We start from the raw sequence: 20,628 nt of genomic DNA on the forward strand, positions 1-20,628 counted from the left end.
TCCTGGCCCCTGGCCCCTCTGCACCAGCTGGATCTGGCCTGGCCCCTTAGGGTCCCTCCGTCCCCCCTTCCTGGCCCCTGGCCACCCTGCACCAGCTGGATCTGGCCTGGCCCCTTAGGGTCCCTCCGTCCCCCCTTCCTGGCCCCTGGCCCCTCTGCACCAGCTGGATCTGGCCGGGCCCCTTAGGGTCCCTCCGTCCCCCCTTCCTGGCCCCTGGCCACCCTGCACCAGCTGGATCTGGCCTGGCCCCTTAGGGTCCCTCCGTCCCCCCTTCCTGGCCCCTGGCCCCTCTGCACCAGCTGGATCTGGCCTGGCCCCTTAGGGTCCCTCCGTCCCCCCTTCCTGGCTCCTGGCCCCTCTGCACCAGCTGGATCTGGCCTGGCCCCTTAGGGTCCCTCCGTCCCCCCTTCCTGGCCCCTGGCCACCCTGCACCAGCTGGATCTGGCCTGGCCCCGTAGGGTCCCTCCGTCCCCCCTTCCTGGCCCCTGGCCACCCTGCACCAGCTGGATCTGGCCTGGCCCCTTAGGGTCCCTCCGTCCCCCCTTCCCGGAACCGGCACATGGTGCCTGGCTGGGATTTCTCAGGAGCTGCGCCCCCAGGAGCACTGTGCCGTAGTGGGGGGAACTTGCTGGTTTCTATGGGGCTGTGGTACCCCACTGGCTGCCGCCGGTACCACGCCCAGCAGGACAGGGATGGGTCGTTATGCAAAGGGACCTCTCAACCCCGACCAGCCACCCCCCCTGGAGAGGGACAAAGGAAGGGGGATGCTGCCCGGCCGGGGGCAGGGCTGGAGGAGGGGGGGCTAGTTTCTGTCTGGGATGATGGAGGAAGCAGGCTCAGCACAGGCTGGGGGGTTTAGAAGCCAAGACCCCCCCATATCAAGGGGGCTGAGGCATCCTAGGCCTGCCCTGTAGCCTGGTGACATCTGTGCTGGGCTGTATCCTGGGGGAGCAATAAGCAACCTCTATGCTACTGGCTGGGGGAGTCTCTTCGTGCCATTTCGGGGTGCAGGGGGCGGGGGACCCCAACGCGCCCTCACAAGCACTGCCTCCCTTCAGCCTCTGCAGGCAGGTTGGTCCCAGGTGTGGAGGGTCCGTGGGTAGCGCAGACATCAGGAAGTTCTAGCCTGGAGCCAGACGGGGTCAGCCCAGGTCCTGTCTGCCAACACTGGCCATGCCAGGCGCCCCAGAACCGGGATCCCTCCCTGAGACACAGAGGCCAGGGACGCCACGTGACGTGTCAGGGTTTCCCCGACACTGCACCCCCGGAGCAGCCAGAACAGCCTCCGCCAGCCGGTAGAATGGGGGGATCCAGCCCCGCACAGACGTGACGTGTCTACAGGAGTCTGGGCCAGGGTACCTCTGACCCCTTGAGATGGGCCCCTGGGCCCCTGGATTCCTTCATGGTTCCAGCCCCAGGCTGCCCCTCGCTGCCCCCACTCCTCTGACCCGTTGGGTCTGTCTACGGGACTTCGGCAGCCCCCCTCCCCTGCTGGGCCGTGCTCACAGGCAGAGGCCAGTAGGGGTCAGTCACAGCCCAAGCAGTGACCAGGAAGGTACTGACACGGCATCCCAAGGCGGGGCCGGGGCCGGGCTCCAGAGCAGCCCCGCTAGGCACACGCTGTTCCTACCCTCCTGGCTAGCAGCCCTTGCTGGGCCTAACCCCCATGCATCACCCCAGCTCTGTCTGGAGCCCTGCTGGAGCCTCTGGCTGGAGGGATACTTCCCGCGGCTCCCTGCGATCTCATTCGCTGAGCCCTGTTCTCGTGTCCGCACGGCTGTTTGTCGCCGAAGACTGCCGCTCGGTGACCAAACGGAGAGCACGCACACTGCAACGCAACCTTTGTGGGGAGCCCCCCCGCTCGGTTCCCGTGGGGCGGCTGCCCCCCCCCCCCGCTCGCTCCCCGTGGGGCTGCCCCCCCCCCGCTCGCTCCCCGTGGGGCTGCCCCCCCCCCGCTCGCTCCCCGTGGGGCGGTTCCTCCCCCCCCCGCTCGGTCCCCGTGGGGCGGCTCCTCCCTCCCCCGCTCGGTCCCCGTGGGGCGGCTGCCCCTCCCCCGCTCGCTCCCCGTGGGGCCGCTCCCCCTCCCCCCCGCTCGCTCCCCGTGGGGCTGCCCCCCCCCCCGCTCGCTCCCCGTGGGGCGGTTCCTCCCCCCCCCGCTCGGTCCCTGTGGGGCTGCCCCCCCCCGCTCGCTCCCCGTGGGGCGGTTCCTCCCCCCCCCGCTCGGTCCCTGTGGGGCTCCCCCCCCCCCGCTCGCTCCCCGTGGGGGCCGCTCCCCCTCCCCCCCGCTCGCTCCCCGTGGGGCTGCCCCCCCCCGCTCGCTCCCCGTGGGGCGGTTCCTCCCCCCCCCGCTCGGTCCCCGTGGGGCGGTTCCTCCCCCCCCCCGCTCGCTCCCCGTGGGGCGGCTGCCCCTCCCCCGCTCGCTCCCCGTGGGGCGGCTGCCCCTCCCCCGCTCGCTCCCCGTGGGGCGGCTCCCCCTCCCCCGCTCGCTCCCCATGGGGCGGCTCCCCCTCCCCCGCTCGCTCCCCGTGGGGCGGCTCCCCCTCCCCCGCTCGCTCCCTGTGGGGCAGTCAGAGGGCTTGGAGTCCAGGTTCCCCTGGGCTAGGCCATAGCTGGGGCCCTAATGGCCTTTCCCCCAGGAGTGCCAGGCCCGGGAGGCAGAGCAGGCCGAGCTGCGGGAGGCGCTGAAGCAGCACAAGAGCCAGGAGCTGCGGCAGCTGCAGGACTGCGCGGAGCTGGAGGAGGAGAACGTCTCCCTGCAGAAGCAGGTCTCCGTGCTCAAGGGCAACCAGGTACCTCAGCCCCAGCCCCTCCCGCGGCAGGCGGGCGGGGAGCTCTCCTGCACCTCCCCGGCGTGGGGATCTCCCCAGGGGCGGGCGGGGAGCTCTCCTGCACCTCCCCCGGCGTGGGGATCTCCCCAGGGGCGGGCGGGGAGCTCTCCTGCACCTCCCCCGGCGTGGGGATCTCCCCAGGGGCGGGTGGGCGGGGAGCTCTCCTGCACCTCCCCCGGCGTGGGGATCCCCCAGGGGCGGGCGGGCGGGGAGCTCTCCTGCACCTCCCCCGGCGTGGGGATCCCCCAGGGGGCGGGCGGGGAGCTCTCCTGCACCTCCCCCGGCGTGGGGATCTCCCCAGGGGCGGGCGGGGAGCTCTCCTGCACCTCCCCCGGCATGGGGATCTCCCCAGGGGCGGGCGGGGAGCTCTCCTGCACCTCCCCCGGCGTGGGGATCTCCCCAGGGGCGGGCGAGCGGGGAGCTCTCCTGCACCTCCCCCGGCGTGGGGATCCCCCAGGGGCGGGCGGGGAGCTCTCCTGCACCTCCCCTGGCGTGGGGATCTCCCCAGGGGCGGGCGGGGAGCTCTCCTGCACCTCCCCCGGCGTGGGGATCTCCCCAGGGGCGGGCGGGCGGGGAGCTCTCCTGCACCTCCCCCGGCGTGGGGATCCCCCAGGGGCGGGCGGGCGGGGAGCTCTCCTGCACCTCCCCCGGCGTGGGGATCTCCCCAGGGGCGGGCGGGGAGCTCTCCTGCACCTCCCCCGGCGTGGGGATCTCCCCAGGGGCGGGCGGGGAGCTCTCCTGCACCTCCCCCGGCGTGGGGATCTCCCCAGGGGCGGGCGAGCGGGGAGCTCTCCTGCACCTCCCCCGGCGTGGGGATCTCCCCAGGGGCGGGCGGGGAGCTCTCCTGCACCTCCCCCGGCGTGGGGATCTCCCCAGGGGCGGGCGGGGAGCTCTCCTGCACCTCCCCCGGCGTGGGGATCTCCCCAGGGGCGGGCGGGGAGCTCTCCTGCACCTCCCCCGGCGTGGGGATCCCCCAGGGGCGAGCGGGCGGGGAGCTCTCCTGCACCTCCCCCGGCGTGGGGATCTCCCCAGGGGCGGGCGGGGAGCTCTCCTGCACCTCCCCCGGCGTGGGGATCCCCCAGGGGCGGGCGGGGAGCTCTCCTGCACCTCCCCCGGCGTGGGGATCCCCCAGGGGCGGGCGAGCGGGGAGCTCTCCTGCACCTCCCCCGGCGTGGGGATCTCCCCAGGGGCGGGCGGGCGGGGAGCTCTCCTGCACCTCCCCCAGCGTGGGGATCTCCCCAGGGGCGGGCGGGCGGGGAGCTCTCCTGCACCTGCCCCGGCGTGGGGATCCCCCAGGGGCAGGCGGGGAGCTCTCCTGCACCTCCCCCGGCGTGGGGATCCCCCCAGGGGCGGGCGGGCGGGGAGCTCTCCTGCACCTCCCCCGGCGTGGGGATCCCCCGGGGCGGGCGGGGAGCTCTCCTGCACCTCCCCCGGCGTGGGGATCCCCCAGGGGCGGGCGGGCGGGGAGCTATCCTGCACCCCCCCCGGCGTGGGGATCCCCCAGGGGCAGGCGGGCGGGGAGCTCTCCTGCACCTCCCCCGGCGTGGGGATCCCCCAGGGGCGGGTGGGCGGGGGGCTCTCCTGCACCTCCCCCGGCGTGGGGATCCCCCAGGGGCGGGCGGGCGGGGAGCTCTCCTGCACTTCCCCCAGCGTTGGGATCCCCCAGGGGCGGGCGGGCGGGGAGCTCTCCTGCACCTCCCCCGGCGTGGGGATCCCCCAGGGGCGGGCGGGCGGGGAGCTCTCCTGCACCTCCCCCGGCGTGGGGATCCCCCAGGGGCAGGCGGGCGGGGAGCTCTCCTGCACCTCCCCCGGCGTGGGGATCCCCCAAGGGGCGGGCGGGGAGCTCTCCTGCACCTCCCCCGGCGTGGGGATCCCCCAAGGGGCGGGCGGGGAGCTCTCCTGCACCTCCCCCGGCGTGGGGATCTCCCCAGGGGCAGGCGGGCGGGGAGCTCTCCTGCACCTCCCCCGGCGTGGGGATCCCCAAGGGGCGGGCGGGGAGCTCTCCTGCACCTCCCCCGGCGTGGGGATCCCCCAGGGGCGGGCGAGCGAGCGGGGAGCTCTCCTGCACCTCCCTCGGCGTGGGGATCTCCCCAGGGGCAGGCGGGCGGGGAGCTCTCCTGCACCTCCCCCGGCGTGGGGATCCCCCAGGGGCGGGCGGGCGGGGAGCTCTCCTGCACCTCCCCCGGCGTGGGGATCCCCCAGGGGCGGGCGGGCGGGGAGCTCTCCTGCACCTCCCCCGGCGTGGGGATCCCCCAGGGGCGGGCGGGGAGCTCTCCTGCACCCCCCCCGGCGTGGGGATCTCCCCAGGGGCGGGCGGGCGGGGAGCTCTCCTGCACCTCCCCCGGCGTGGGGATCCCCCAGGGGCGGGCGGGCGGGGAGCTCTCCTGCACCTCCCCCGGCGTGGGGATCCCCCAGGGGCGGGTGGGGAGCTCTCCTGCACCTCCCCCGGCGTGGGGATCCCCCAAGGGCGGGCGAGCGGGGAGCTCTCCTGCACCTCCCCCGGCGTGGGGATCCCCCAAGGGGCGGGCGGGCGGGGAGCTCTCCTGCACCTCCCCCGGCGTGGGGATCCCCCAAGGGGCGGGCGGGCGGGGAGCTCTCCTGCACCTCCCCCGGCGTGGGGATCCCCCCAGGGGCGGGCGAGCGAGCGGGGAGCTCTCCTGCACCTCCCCCGGCGTGGGGATACCCCCAGGGGCGGGCGGGCGGGGAGCTCTCCTGCACCTCCCCCGGCGTGGGGATCCCCCAGGGGCGGGCGGGCGGGGAGCTCTCCTGCACCTCCCCCGGCGTGGGGATCCCCCAGGGGCGGGCGGGCGGGGAGCTCTCCTGCACCTCCCCCGGCGTGGGGATCCCCCAGGGGCGGGCGAGCGGGGAGCTCTCCTGCACCCCCCCGGCGTGGGGATCCCCCAAGGGGCGGGCGGGCGGGGAGCTCTCCTGCACCTCCCCCGGCGTGGGGATCCCCCAGGGGGCGGGCGGGCGGGGAGCTCTCCTGCACCTCCCCCGGCGTGGGGATACCCCCAGGGGCTGGCGGGCGGGGAGCTCTCCTGCACCTCCCCCGGCGTGGGGATCCCCCAGGGGCGGGCGGGCGGGGAGCTCTCCTGCACCTCCCCCGGCGTGGGGATCCCCCAAGGGCGGGCGGGCGGGGAGCTCTCCTGCACCTCCCCCGGCGTGGGGATCCCCCAGGGGCGGGCGGGCGGGGAGCTCTCCTGCACCTCCCCCGGCGTGGGGACCCCCCAGGGGCGGGCGGGCGGGGAGCTCTCCTGCACCTCCCCCGGCGTGGGGATCCCCCCAGGGGCGGGCGGGCGGGGAGCTCTCCTGCACCTCCCCTGGCGTGGGGATCCCCCAGGGGCAGGCGGGCGGGGAGCTCTCCTGACCAGTGCTGGCTCCGGCTTCCCTCAGCCCACCGAGAGCGCTCCCAGGACCCCTCTGCTCTCCCCACTAGGCCCCCAGGCGTCCTGCTCTCCCCACTAGCCCCACTCCCCTCCCCGCGCCGGAGCTAGAACCCAGGACCCCTCTGCTCTACCCACTAGGCCCCCAGGCGTACTGCTCTCCCCACTAGCCCCACTCCCCTCCCCGCGCCGGAGCTAGAACCCAGGACCCTTCTGCTCTACCCACTAGGCCCCCAGGCGTCCTGCTCTCCCCACTCGCCCCACTCCGGAGCTAGAACCCAGGGCCCCTCTGCTCTACCCACTAGGCCCCCAGGCGTCCTGCTCTCCCCACTCGCCCCACTCCCCTTCCTGCGCCGGAGCTAGAACCCAGGACCCCTCTGCTCTACCCACTAGTGTGACGGCGCGTTGGGGGTTCCCCGTCTCCTGCACCCCGAAATGGCACAAACAGACTTCACCAGCCGGTGGAATAGAGGAAGTTTATTGCCTCTCCAGGATACAGCACAGCACAGATGTAGTCTGGTCCCAGAGCTGGGCTAGGATGCCTCAGGCCCCCTTGAGATGGGGGAGACTGGGCCCCTAAACTCCAGCCCCTTCTCCTAGGCTCTCCTCCATGCTCTCCCACAGTAACTAACTAAATTCCCTTGCAGCCCTGCCCCCCAGCCAGGGCAGCATCCACCTTCCTTTGTTCCTCTCCATGGGGGGTGTCTGGCTACTGGTTCAACAAGTTTGGCATTACCTCTGCCTAGCGAGGTTTTCCCTGCTGGGTCTTGCTCCAGACAGCAGGGGTCACCACAGCCCAGCAAGTACCCCCACTACGTCACAGTTCTCCCCCCTCCGAGAGCGAACTGAGCAGGGTCACTCCGCTCGTGGCATAGGGAAGTTCGGGTCCTCTGCGTGGGAACCCGCCCTGGGGACATGGGTGCTCCCCTTGACTCGGGCCGGCTGTGGCAAGGCCCCACATGAATTGGCTTCCCTCTGTCCACTCGCCGCCCCGCTCCAGGGCGACCGGCGCAGGCCTGTCCTCGGGGGTCACACCCACCCTTCCGCTGGCCTTGATCTCTGGCCAGGGTCTCTCGGGCCGGGGCCATGAGCCCAGCGAGCCTTCTCTGGACAGCCAGGGCGGCTTCCATCCCCGATGCTCCATCCAGGGAGGTCTTCCCCTCCCATAACTCTCTCAGCAAACCCAGAGGGTCTATCTGGGGTAGAGACCCCCAAGCCGCTTTCCTCCTGTCTTGGGCCTTCCCGCCCCTCTGGCAGGAGTCACAGGACCGGCAGTACCGCTGCACGGCTGTAAAGATTCCCGGCCAATAGAAGTGCTGGAGCAGCCTCAGCCGGGTGCTCCGGATCCCCCGGTGGCCCCCAACGGGGACATCGTGGGCCAAATACAGCAGCTTGAGGCGATACTTTCGGGGGACGACCAGCTGCCGCTCTACCCCCCATGCCCTCGCCTTCCTGGGGGGAGCCATTCACGGAACAGGAGTCCACGCCCCCGCAGGAATCTCTCCTGGCCACCTCTCCCCCGGGGCTGAGCTGCACGGAGGCCAGCCTGGTCCCTCAGCCTCTGCAAGGAGGGGTCTGCCTGCACCTCAGCCTGGAATTCAGCTGCTGAGGCAGGGATCGGGACCTGTCCCCCACCTCTGCCTAGGTCCGGAGTCCCAGCCTGGCTGGACCCCGGGTCCACTGGGATGGGACCCTGAGGACGCTGCCAGGAGTCCTTCCCTGGACCCACGTTGTCAGCCCCCCACTGGCTCTGGCTCCGGGTAGTGACTAGAGCCCGCTGGGATTCATGGGGCCACTCCTCTAGGTCATTCCCCATCAGCACCTCGGTGGGCAAGTGCGGGTGCACCCCCACTTCCTTGAGGCCTTCCTTCGCCCCCCATTTCAGATGCACCCGGGCTACAGGCACCTTAAACGGGGACCCATCTATGCCCTTCAGGGTCAGCTGCGCGTGGGGTAGTATCCGCTCCGGGGCCACTATGTCGGATCGGGCCAGAGTCACCTCCGCCCCCGTGTCCCAGAAGCCCGTCACCTTCCTACCATCCACCTCCAGGGGTATGAGGCACTCGCTCCGCAGGGGCCGTCCTGCCCCCACCCGGTACACGGAGAAATCCGCCTCCTGAGAATCAGACCTCCCAGGGGAGGTGCACTGAGCATCCTTCCCCTCTCTCTGAGCTGAGGTTTGCCTGCCAGCCCCTGCCTCTGGGGCAGCCTGCCCTTCCTCCCGCCCCAGCCAGTTAACCCTGGACAGTCCCCGGTCCTGGGACCTGGTGCACTGAGCCCTCTTGTGGCCTTTTTGCCCACAGCGATGGCAAGTTAGGCTTTGGGCTGTCTCTGTCCAGGCCCTGGCTGGTTCTCTGGGGCGCAGACGACCTGTTCCTTGGTCTCGCCCCGTAGTTGACTCCCTCCGTCGCTCAGCCGAGATCCGGTCTCTGCGCGGTTCCCTTTCTCTCCGGGACTCCCGTTCACACCCGGACCGGCTCTCCATGAACTCATCCGCCAGTCTCCCGGCCTCCTGGGGGTTCTCTGGTCTCCGGTCCTTGAGCCACAGCCTCAGTTTGGGTGGGCACGCTTCATAGAACTGCTCCATCATGACCAGCTTGAGCAGCTCCTCTGCGGCCTGGGCTCCGACTCCAGACACCCACTTGCGGCAGTATTGCGCCAGGCGGGAGGCCAGGTCCACATAGGTCTCCCGTGGCCCTTTCTGCACCCCCCGGAACTTCTTCCTGTACATCTCGGGGGTCAGCCCGAACTTGTGCAGCAGGGCCTCCTTGACTCGGTTGTAATCCCCTGGCTGTAGGTCCTCCAGCTGGCTGAGCACTCCGGCCGCCTCCTGGTTCAGTGCGGGGATGAGCTCCTGCAGCCAGTCAGCTGGGGGGACCCGTTGCAGTCCACAGGCCCTCTCAAAGGTACTGAGGAACCCGTCTATGTCACCCATGTCCTTCAGTTGGGCCACCACGGGCCTCTCCAAGCGTCTGGCAGCCCTGGGACCCTGGGGCCCATCCGCACTTGGCGCAGCCGGTGCCCCGCCGGTTCTCCGCTCTGCCATGGCCAGCTCATGCTGTCGCTGCCTCTCTCGATCTTGGCGGTCCCTCTCTCGGTCCTCTACTTCCAATTCCTTCATCCGCAGCTGGATCTCCAGCCGCCGCAGCTCCGCTGGGCTGGCCCCTGCCCTAGATGGGCTATGGCTTGCAGGCCTCCCGGGAGACGCTGTCTCATCTCTCCAGTGGGGTCCAGCGCTCCTCCCCCTCTCTGAGCCTGACACACTCTCAGGGGGGGTCTGGCTGCTTCCCCTGGGGACAAGATCCTGGCCCTGTGGCTGGTCATTCTCTTCCAGCTGGGCAATCAGCTGGGCCTTGGTTGCTTTCTGCACAGGCAAGCCCCTCTCTCTGCACAGCCCCACCAGCTCTGCCTTCAAGAGTCGGGCGTAGGCCATCTGCCCGCTGGGCCCCTCGGTGCAGACTCACCAGTCTAGTGCTGCAGCGCCCCACGATTCCCAGGAACCGCTTCGCTCTGTCTCCAGCACGCCTGGCTCCAGGGCTCTTGCTTCTACTGCGCCTTGTCGCTCGCCGCTGGGAGCTCCATCCACGGGGTGCAGTGCATCCCACTTCTGACACCAGTGTGACGGCGCGTTGGGGGTTCCCCGTCTCCTGCACCCTGAAATGGCACAAACAGACTGCACCAGCCGGTGGAATAGAGGAAGTTTATTGCCTCTCCAGGATACAGCACAGCACAGATGTAGTCTGGTCCCAGAGCTGGGCTAGGATGCCTCAGGCCCCCTTGAGATGGGGGAGACTGGGCCCCTAAACTCCAGCCCCTTCTCCTAGGCTCTCCTCCATGCTCTCCCACAGTAACTAACTAAATTCCCTTCCAGCCCTGCCCCCCAGCCAGGGCAGCATCCACCTTCCTTTGTTCCTCTCCATGGGGGTGTCTGGCCACTGGTTCAACAAGTTTGGCATTACCTTGGCCTAGTGAGGTTTTCCCTGCTGGGTCTTGCTCCAGACAGCAGGGGTCACCGCAGCCCAGCAAGTACCCCCACTACGTCACAACTAGGCCCCCAGGCGTCCCGCTCTCCCCACTAGCCCCACTCCCCTCCCCGCGCCGGAGCTAGAACCCAGGACCCCTCTGCTCTACCCACTAGGCCTCCAGGCGTCCTGCTCTCCCCCCTCCCCTCTTCCCTCCCCTCCCCTCCCCACGCGGGAGCTAGAACCCAGGACCCCTCTGCTCTACCCACTAGGCCCCCAGGCGTCCTGCTCTCCCCACTAGCCCCCCTCCCCTCCCCACGCGGGAGCTAGAACCCAGGACCCCTCTGCTCTACCCGCTAGGCCTCCAGGCGTCCTGCTCTCCCCACTAGCCCCACTCCCCTCCCCGCGCGGGAGCTAGAACCCAGGACCCCTCTGCTCTACCCACTAGGCCCCCAGGCGTCCTGCTCTCCCCACTAGCCCCACTCCCCTCCCCGTGCGGGAGCTAGAACCCAGGACCCCTCTGCTCTACCCACTAGGCCCCCAGGCGTCCTGCTCTCCCCACTAGCCCCACTCCCCTCCCCGCGCGGGAGCTAGAACCCAGGACCCCTCTGCTCTACCCACTAGGCCCCCAGGCGTCCTGCTCTCCCCACTAGCCCCACTCCCCTCCCCGCGCGGGAGCTAGAACCCAGGACCCCTCTGCTCTACCCACTAGGCCCCCAGGCGTCCTGCTCTCCCCACTAGCCCCACTCCCCTCGCGGGAGCTAGAACCCAGGACCCCTCTGCTCTACCCACCAGGCCCCCAGGCGTCCTGCTCTCCCCACTCGCCCCACTCCCCTCCCCACGCGGGAGCTAGAACCCAGGACCCCTCTGCTCTACCCACTAGGCCCCCAGGCGTCCTGCTCTCCCCACTAGCCCCACTCCCCTCCCCACGCGGGAGCTAGAACCCAGGACCCCTCTGCTCTACCCACTAGGCCCCCAGGCGTCCTGCTCTCCCCACTAGCCCCACTCCCCTCCCCACGCGGGAGCTAGAACCCAGGACCCCTCTGCTCTACCCACTAGGCCCCCAGGCGTCCTGCTCTCCCCACTAGCCCCACTCCCCTCCCCATGCGGGAGCTAGAACCCAGGACCCCTCTGCTCTACCCACTAGGCCCCCAGGCGTCCTGCTCTCCCCACTAGCCCCCCTACCCTCCCCACGCGGGAGCTAGAACCCAGGACCCCTCTGCTCTACCCACTAGGCCCCCAGGCGCCCTGCTCTCCCCACTCGCCCCCCCCCTCACTCCCCTCCCCGCGCTGGAGCTAGAACCCAGGACCCCTCTGCTCTACCCACTAGGCCCCCAGGCGTCCTGCTCTCCCCACTAGCCCCACTCCCCTCGCGGGAGCTAGAACCCAGGACCCCTCTGCTCTACCCACCAGGCCCCCAGGCGTCCTGCTCTCCCCCCCCCACTCCCCTCCCCGCGCGGGAGCTAGAACCCAGGACCCCTCTGCTCTACCCACTAGGCCCCCAGGCGTCCTGCTCTCCCCACTAGCCCCACTGCCCTCCCCACGCGGGAGCTAGAACCCAGGACCCCTCTGCTCTACTCACTAGGCCCCCAGGCGTCCTGCTCTCCCCACTCGCCCCCCTCCCCTCCCCACGCGGGAGCTAGAACCCAGGACCCCTCTGTTCTACTCACTAGGCCCCCAGGCGTCCTGCTCTCCCCACTAGCCCCACTCCCCACGCGGGAGCTAGAACCCAGGACCCCTCTGCTCTACCCACTAGGCCCCCAGGTGTCCTGCTCTCCCCACTAGCCCCACTCCCCTCGCGGGAGCTAGAACCCAGGACCCCTCTGCTCTACCCACTAGGCCCCCAGGCGTCCTGCTCTCCCCACTAGCCCCACTCCCCTCCCCACGCGGGAGCTAGAACCCAGGACCCCTCTGCTCTACCCACTAGGCCCCCAGGCGTCCTGCTCTCCCCACTAGCCCCACTCCCCTCCCCGCGCGGGAGCTAGAACCCAGGACCCCTCTGCTCTACCCACTAGGCCCCCAGGCGTCCTGCTCTCCCCACTAGCCCCACTCCCCTCCCCGCGCGGGAGCTAGAACCCAGGACCCCTCTGCTCTACCCACTAGGCCCCCAGGCGTCCTGCTCTCCCCACTAGCCCCACTCCCCTCCCCGCGCGGGAGCTAGAACCCAGGACCCCTCTGCTCTACCCACCAGGCCCCCAGGCGGCGTCCTCTCCCCACTAGCCCCACTCCCCTCCCCACGCAGGAGCTAGAACCCAGGACCCCTCTGCTCTCCCCACTAGCCCCACTCCCCTCCCCGCGCCGGAGCTAGAACCCAGGACCCCTCTGCTCTACCCACTAGGCCCCCAGGCGTCCTGCTCTCCCCACTAGCGCCCTCTCCGCCCGCGGCAGGTAGAGTTTGAGGCTTTGAAGCACGAGCTGCGGTGCCGGGAGGAGGAGGTGGCCCTGGCCGGGGCCCAGCTGGAGGAGCTGGGGCGGCTGCGGGAGCTGGCGGAGCGGCAGCTGGAGGAGGCGCTGGAGACGCTGGCGGTGGAGCGGGAGCGGCGGAGGGAGCTGGTGGCTTGCACCCGGGACCGCCCCGGCACCCTGGGGAGCCAGCAGGCCGGCCTGGAGGAGCTGAGCCAGGATGAGGAGCTGGACAGCGGCTTTGCCAACGGCAGCGCCAGTGCGGGGGACTTTGGGGAGCTGGCATCCACCCCCGAGGCCCGCCCTGCGCCCGGCCTGGTCGCCGACCTCTTCAGCGAGCTCCGCCTGGCCGAGATGCACAAGCTGCAGCAGCAGCTGCTCCAGGTAAGGGCGGGCGGGTTTCCCGGGCACCCCCCGTGGCGCTTCAGATCCAGGGGCTGGACCCCACGGGCGCCCTGAGGTGGGGAAGGGGGGCCTGGCTGCTGCAGGGAGCCTGTCTGGGGGGGGGGCGCTGCCCAGCAGTGTGACGGGGGGGGGGCTGCCCAGCAGTGTGACGGGGGGGGGGGCGGGCCAGCTGGGGGGGGGGGGGCCGGGTGGCTGGGGGGGGGGCGCTGCCCAGCAGTGTGACTGGGGGGGGGGCGCTGCCCAGCAGTGTGACGGGGGGGGGGCTGCCCAGCAGTGTGACGGGGGGGGGGGGCGCTGCCCAGCAGTGTGACGGGGGGGGGAGGGGCTGTCTGCTCTGGGACCCGGGCCCTGCGCTGCCCAGCAGTGTGACTGGGGGGGGGGGGGGGCGCTGCCCAGCAGTGTGACGGGGGGGGGGGGGCAGTGTGCGGGGGGGGGGGGGCGCTGCCCAGCAGTGTGACTGGGGGGGGGGCGCTGCCCAGCAGTGTGACGGGGGGGGGGCTGCCCAGCAGTGTGACGGGGGGGGGGCGCTGCCCAGCAGTGTGACGGGGGGGGGGCTGCTCTGGGACCCGGGCCCTGCGCTGCCCAGCAGTGTGACTGGGGGGGGGGCGCTGCCCAGCAGTGTGACGGGGGGGGGGGGCTGTCTGCTCTGGGACCCGGGCCCTGCGCTGCCCAGCAGTGTGACGGGGGGGGGGGCTGCCCAGCAGTGTGACGGGGGGGGGGGGGCGCTGCCCAGCAGTGTGACTGGGGGGGGGGGGGCTGCTCTGGGACCCGGGCCCTGCGCTGCCCAGCAGTGTGACGGGGGGGGGGGGGGCGCTGCCCAGGGGGGGGGGGGGCTGCCCAGCAGTGTGACGGGGGGGGGGCGCTGCCCAGCAGTGTGACGGGGGGGGGGCGTCTGCTCTGGGACCCGGGCCCTGCGCTGCCCAGCAGTGTGACTGGGGGGGGGGCGCTGCCCAGCAGTGTGACGGGGGGGGGGGGCGTCTGCTCTGGGACCCGGGCCCTGCGCTGCCCAGCAGTGTGACTGGGGGGGGGGGCAGGGGGGGGGGGGGGGCCTGCTCTGGGACCCGGGCCCTGCGCTGCCCAGCAGTGTGACGGGGGGGGGGGGGCGCTGCCCAGCAGTGTGACTGGGGGGGGGGCGCTGCCCAGCAGTGTGACTGGGGGGGGGGGGGGGCTGCTCTGGGACCCGGGCCCTGCGCTGCCCAGCAGTGTGACGGGGGGGGGGCGCTGCCCAGCAGTGTGACTGGGGGGGGGGGCTGCCCAGCAGTGTGACGGGGGGGGGGGGCGTCTGCTCTGGGACCCGGGCCCTGCGCTGCCCAGCAGTGTGACTGGGGGGGGGGCGCTGCCCAGCAGTGTGACGGGGGGGGGGGCGCTGCCCAGCAGTGTGACGGGGGGGGGGGGCTGGGGTGCTGGGGGGGGGCTGCTGGGGGGGGGGCTGCTCTGGGACCCGGGCCCTGCGCTGCCCAGCAGTGTGACGGGGGGGGGGGCGCTGCCCAGCAGTGTGACGGGGGGGGGGCGCTGCCCAGCAGTGTGACTGGGGGGGGGGCGCTGCCCAGCAGTGTGACGGGGGGGGCTGCTCTGGGACCCGGGCCCTGCGCTGCCCAGCAGTGTGACGGGGGGGGGGGGGGCTGCCCAGCAGTGTGACGGGGGGGGGGCGCTGCCCAGCAGTGTGACTGGGGGGGGGGGGGGGGGTCTGCTCTGGGACCCGGGCCCTGCGCTGCCCAGCAGTGTGACGGGGGGGGGGGCGGGGGGGGGCGCTGCCCAGCAGTGTGACTGGGGGGGGGGAGCTGCCCAGCAGTGTGACGGGGGGGGCTGCTCTGGGACCCGGGCCCTGCGCTGTGCGATTCCCCCTGACTCCCACCCCTGGGCCCAGCCTGGGCAGGTAAGGAGGGATTCCCGGGGGGAGGGGGAGATGGCCCCTGGGTGGGGCAGTGCAGACATGGAGAAGGGGCTAAGTCGGATACTGGGGGATCAGAGGCCTATGGCCCCTGCCCCAAGGGGGCTAAGCTGCCGGCCCCTACTCCCATGTCCCCATTGGGCCCGGGCCGCGCTGCACCTCCCTGCTCTACTGCCCCGCGGACGGGGGTGCAGGCTCGGGGGTCCCCGAGGCGCCGTCACACCCCGGGATTGGGGCCCGGGGGGGGCCCTGAGTGGAAGCGGCCTGTGCCGAGCGGGGCCCTGCGGAGCAGCTCTTGCTGCCTCTGTGCTGAGGGTGGAGTGGGGCAGGAAGCTGCCGATACACCCACATCCTGCAGCAGCAGGGCCTCTGCAGAGCACGGTCACTGCTCTTGGCGCCTGCCTCTGGCCGTCCTGGGAGCCCCGCTCCGGGCCCCGGGCCGGCTCTGCCCACGGGGGAGTCTGGCTCTGCCCACGGGGGAGCCCCGCTCCGGGCCCCGGGCCGGCTCTGCCCACGGGGGGGGGCCCCGCTCCGGGCCCACGGGGGAGTCTGGCTCTGCCCACGGGGGGGGGCCCCGCTCCGGGCCCCAGGCCGGCTCTGCCCACGGGGGAGTCCAGCTCTGCCCACGGGGGAGTCCCGCTCCGGGCCCCGGGCCGGCTCTGCCCACGGGGGAGTCTGGCTCTGCCCACGGGGGAGTCCCGCTCCGGGCCCACGGGGGAGTCTGGCTCTGCCCACGGGGGAGTCCCGCTCCGGGCCCCGGGCCGGCTCTGCCCACGGGGGGGGGCCCCGCTCCGGGCCCCGGGTCGGCTCTGCCCACGGGGGAGTCTGGCTCTGCCCACGGGGGAGTCCCGCTCCGGGCCCACGGGGGAGTCTGGCTCTGCCCACGGGGGGGGCCCCGCTCCGGGCCCCAGGTCGGCTCTGCCCACGGGGGAGTCCAGCTCTGCCCACGGGGGAGTCCCGCTCCGGGCCCCGGGCCGGCTCTGCCCACGGGGGAGTCTGGCTCTGCCCACGGGGGAGTCCCGCTCCGGGCCCACGGGGGAGTCTGGCTCTGCCCACGGGGGAGTCCCGCTCCGGGCCCCGGGCCGGCTCTGCCCACGGGGGGGCCCCGCTCCGGGCCCCGGGTCGGCTCTGCCCACGGGGGAGTCTGGCTCTGCCCACGGGGGAGTCCCGCTCCGGGCCCACGGGGGAGTCTGGCTCTGCCCACGGGGGGGGGGGGGGGGGGGGGGGGGGGGGGGGGGCCCCACTCCGGGCCCCGGGCCGGCTCTGCCCACGGGGGAGTCTGGCTCTGCCCACGGGGGAGCCCCGCTCCGGGCCCCGGGCCGGCTCTGCCCACGGGGGAGTCTGGCTCTGCCCACGGGGGAGCCCCGCTCCGGGCCCCGGGCCGGCTCTGCCCACGGGGGAGTCTGGCTCTGCCCACGGGGGAGTCCCGCTCCGGGCCCCGGGCCGGCTCTGCCCACGGGGGAGTCCCGCTCCGGGCCCACGGGGGAGTCTGGCTCTGCCCACGGGGGGGGGCCCCACTCCGGGCCCCGGGCCGGCTCTGCCCACGGGGGGGGCCCCGCTCCGGGCCCACGGGGGAGTCTGGCTCTGCCCACGGGGGGGGGCCCCGCTCCGGGCCCCAGGCCGGCTCTGCCCACGGGGGAGTCCAGCTCTGCCCACGGGGGGGGCCCACTCCGGGCCCCGGGCCGGCTCTGCCCACGGGGGAGCCCCGCTCCGGGCTCCGGGCCCCGGGCCGGCTCTGCCCACGGGGGAGTCCAGCTCTGCCCACGGGGGGGGGCCCCGCTCCGGGCCCCGGGCCGGCTCTGCCCACGGGGGAGTCCGGCTCTGCCCACGGGGGAGCCCCGCTCCGGGCTCCGGGCCCCGGGCCGGCTCTGCCCTGCCTGCTCCTGCGGTGTCTGGTCCCGGCAGCTCTCCCGACCTCTGCTGCGTGGGTCGCCCCTGGGGTTTCCACCGTGCGCAAAGCCAGGGCGCCGTGGGCGATGGCGCGGGCGAGAGCCAGCCGCTGCCAGGCCCGGGAGGGGGGTGCCCCGGCCCACGCTCACGGCACGGCCTTGTCCCCGCAGGCGGAGCGGGACAGAGCCGCCCTGGCAGCCGAAGCCCAGGAGGCCCGGTGTCAGCTGGCCAGTGCCAGGGAGGCCTTGGCAGAGCAGCAGCCCACAGCCCGCCCGGCCTCCCCGCAGCCCCAGGCCTGGCCGGACCAGGTGGGGCAGCTGGAGGGCCGGCTGCGGGCCTCCCGGAAGCTGACAGCGGAGCTGCAGGCCCGGCTGGGCCAGGCCCAGGAGGAGATGCTGGCGCTGACGGAGGACCTGGCCGCCCTGTACCACCAGGTGTGCGCCTGGCGGGGCCTGACGCCGCAGCGCGTGGTGCTGGACTACTACCGGGACGGGCGCGGCGCCAGGAGGCCCCCGGGCAGGCCCTGTGGGGACCAGTCGCCCCCCGCCTCGCCGGGGGAGTCCCTCACCGTCTGCAGCCTGGCGGGGGTGCTCCGGGAGCAGCTGGCGCACCTGCAGGGCGTGCTGGCCCTGTGGCGGCAGCGGGGCCCGCCGGCGCCCGAGCTGGGGCGCGACAAGGAACTGCTCGCCGAAGAGCTGCTGAAGCTCCGCTCCCTCCTCAGCACCAAGCGGGAGCAGGTGGCCACGCTGCGCACCGTGCTCAAGGCCAGCAAGCAGGTGGGCGAGCTGCCGGGCGGCAGCGGGCGTGGGGGGCAGGGGTCCGGGGGGCAGAGGGCGTGGGGGCAGGGGCCTGGCCGGGTGCCACCCCCCGGGGGGCAGAGGGCGTGGGGGCAGGGGCCTGGCCGGGTGCCACCCCCCGGGGGGCAGCGAGCGTGGGGGGCAGGGGTCCGGGTGGCAGAGGGCGTGGGGGCAGGGGCCTGGCCGGGTGCCACCCCCCGGGGGGAGAGGGCGTGGGGGCAGAGGTCCGGGGGGCAGAGGGCGTGGGGGCAGGGCCCAGCCGGGTGCCACCCCCCGGGGGGGAGAGGGCGTGGGGGCAGGGGTCCGGGGGGCAGAGGACGTGGGGGCAGGGCCCTGGCCGGGTGCCACCCCCGGGGGGCAGAGGGCGTGGGGGCAGGGGTCCGTGGGGCAGCGAGCGTGGGGGGCAGGGGTCCGGGGGGCAGAGGGCGTGGGGGCAGGGCCCGGCCGGGTGCCACCCCCCGGGGGGGAGAGGGCGTGGGGGCAGGGGTCCGGGTGGCAGAGGGCGTGGGGGCAGGGGCCTGGCCGGATGCCACCCCCCGGGGGGCAGCGGGCGTGGGGGGCAGGGGTCCGGGTGGCAGAGGGCGTGGGGGCAGGGGCCTGGCCGGGTGCCACCCCCCGGGGGGGAGAGGGCGTGGGGGCAGGGGTCCGGGGGGCAGAGGGCGTGGGGGCAGGGCTCGGCCGGGTGCCACCCCCGGGGGGGGAGAGGGCGTGGGGGCAGGGGTCCGGGGGGCAGAGGGCGTGGGGGCAGGGCCCTGGCCGGGTGCCACCCCCGGGGGGCAGAGGGCGTGGGGGCAGGGGTCCGGGGGGCAGAGGGCGTGGGGGCAGGGGTCCGGGGGGCAGAGGGCGTGGGGGTAGGGGCCCAGCCGGGAGCCACCCCCCGGGGGCAGAGGGCGTGGGGGCAGGGGCCCAGCCGGGAGCCACCCCCCGGGGGCAGAGGGCGTGGGGGCAGGGGCCCGGGGGGCAGAGGGCGTGGGGGCAGGGCCCAGCCGGGAGCCACCCCCCGGGGGCAGAGGGCGTGGGGGCAGGGGCCCAGCCGGGAGCCACCCCCCGGGGGCAGAGGGCGTGGGGGCAGGGCCCGGCCGGGTGCCACCCCCTGGGGGGCAGCGGGCGTGGGGGGCAGGGGTCCCGGTGGCAGAGGGCGTGGGGGCAGAGGCCTGGCCGGGTGCCACCCCCTGGGGGGGAGAGGGCGTGGGGGCAGGGGTCCGGGGGGCAGAGGGCGTGGGGGCAGGGCCCTGGCCGGGTGCCACCCCCGGGGGGCAGAGGGCGTGGGGGCAGGGGTCCGGGGGGCAGAGGGCGTGGGGGCAGGGGCCCAGCCGGGAGCCACCCCCCGGGGGCAGAGGGCGTGGGGGCAGGGGTCCGGGGGGCAGAGGGCGTGGGGGCAGGGGCCCAGCCGGGTGCCACCCCCCGGGGGCAGAGGGCGTGGGGGCAGGGGTCCGGGGGGCAGAGGGCGTGGGGGCAGGGGCCCAGCCGGGAGCCACCCCCCGGGGGCAGAGGGTGTGGGGGCAGGGCCCTGGCCGGGTGCCACCCCCGGGGGGCAGAGGGCGTGGGGGCAGGGGTCCGGGGGGCAGAGGGCGTGGGGGCAGGGCCCTGGCCGGGTGCCACCCCCGGGGGGCAGAGGGCGTGGGGGCAGGGGTCCGTGGGGCAGAGGGCGTGGGGGCAGGGGTCCGTGGGGCAGAGGGCGTGGGGGCAGGGCCCGGCCGGCTCTCAACCCTTGTGCGCCAGGCGGCCGAGGCGGGGCTGGCCCAGCTGAAGGCGCAGTACGAGGCGGAGAAGGCCCTGCTGGCGGCCACCATGCAGAAGCTGCGCCGGGAGCTGAAGGCCCTGAAGGAGGACGCCAGCACTTTCTCCTCCCTGCGCACCGTGTTTGCCAGCAGGTGAGGGCTGGCGCGGCGGGGGGGGGCGGGGGGGGGAGCCCCCGCCCGTGCGCTGACGCCCGTGTCCCAGGTGTGACCAGTACGTGGCCCAGCTGGAGGACATGCAGCGCCAGCTGGCCGTGGCCGAGGACGAGAAGAAGACGCTGAGCTCTCTGCTGCGCATGGCCATCCAGCAGAAGCTGGCGCTCAGCCAGCGCCTGGAGACCCGGCAGAGCCCGGCTCGCGGCGCCAGAGCCCGCAGCTCCAGGAGCACCGCGGTACGACGGGGCCGGGTCCCTGCACCCCGCAGCCAGGCAGGGGGGTTACCGCCCAGCACAGACGTGGGGGGCTGCAGGATTCGGGGCCGGGGTCCATCGCCCCTGGCCCTGAGCCCCAGACTGGCCCTCCCCCAGCGCACGCTTCCTGTGCCCCCCTCTTCCCTTAGCCAGTACAGCCGCTTTGGCCACTGTCCTGAGGCCCCGCAGCCAGCCAGGTCCTGACACTGCACCGCAGCGTGTGGGCGAGTCCGTGGGTCACACATCCCCCCGCGCCACACCCTGGCACAGAACCCGGCCAGGCCCCCCGCATCATCCTTGGGGCTCGCCCTGAGTGGTGGTGGGGCAGAGAGTCCTTTCTCCTCGTGCTCCAGCCACGGGCTGTGGGGGACGCCGAGAGCAGGGGTGTCTGGGCTCTGCTCTGTGGTAACTGGGCTCTTCCCGCACAGCACTGACCCTGGGTGCCGCCTGGCCAAGAAATGTCACCAGCGCCAGCCGGAGCCTGCCCTGGGACTGGCAGAGCCTTCACCACTGTGCCTCAGCCGCCCGGAGCCCCGCCGGCCCGCCCTGCCTGCCGGCCGCCCGGAGCCCCGCCGGCCGCCCTGCCTCCACCACTGTGCCTCAGCCGCCCGGAGCCCCGCCGGCCGCCCTGCCTTCACCACTGTGCCTCAGCCGCCCGGAGCCCCGCCGGCCGCCCTGCCTTCACCACTGTGCCTCAGCCGCCCGGAGCCCCGCCAGCCGCCCTGCCTGCCGGCCGCCCGGAGCCCCGCCGGCCGCCCTGCCTCCACCACTGTGCCTCAGCCGCCCGGAGCCCCGCCGGCCGCCCTGCCTTCACCACTGTGCCTCAGCCGCCCGGAGCCCCGCCGGCCGCCCTGCCTTCACCACTGTGCCTCAGCCGCCCGGAGCCCCGCCAGCCGCCCTGCCTGCCGGCCGCCCGGAGC

General features: G+C 74.1%; 1 protein-coding gene across 1 annotated transcript in view; it reads left to right on the forward strand.

The window, feature by feature from the left end:
- LOC142824331 (protein bicaudal D homolog 2-like) overlaps nucleotides 1–20,278 on the forward strand; it is a 44,928-nt gene extending 24,650 nt beyond the window's left edge. Inside the window, exons 7-12 of the mRNA XM_089770462.1 lie at nucleotides 2,637–2,789; nucleotides 12,562–12,960; nucleotides 16,933–17,538; nucleotides 19,282–19,433; nucleotides 19,504–19,690; nucleotides 20,137–20,278. Coding sequence (XP_089626588.1) covers nucleotides 2,637–2,789; nucleotides 12,562–12,960; nucleotides 16,933–17,538; nucleotides 19,282–19,433; nucleotides 19,504–19,690; nucleotides 20,137–20,142 — 1,503 coding nt within the window. The 3' untranslated portion in view covers nucleotides 20,143–20,278. The remainder of the gene's footprint in view (nucleotides 1–2,636; nucleotides 2,790–12,561; nucleotides 12,961–16,932; nucleotides 17,539–19,281; nucleotides 19,434–19,503; nucleotides 19,691–20,136) is intronic.
- Nucleotides 20,279–20,628: the final 350 nt, after the last annotated feature.

The sequence above is a fragment of the Pelodiscus sinensis genome, chromosome 18 (genome assembly GCF_052426305.1).
Source record: "Pelodiscus sinensis isolate ZL-2025 chromosome 18, ASM5242630v1, whole genome shotgun sequence".
NCBI lineage: Eukaryota > Metazoa > Chordata > Testudines > Trionychidae > Pelodiscus > Pelodiscus sinensis.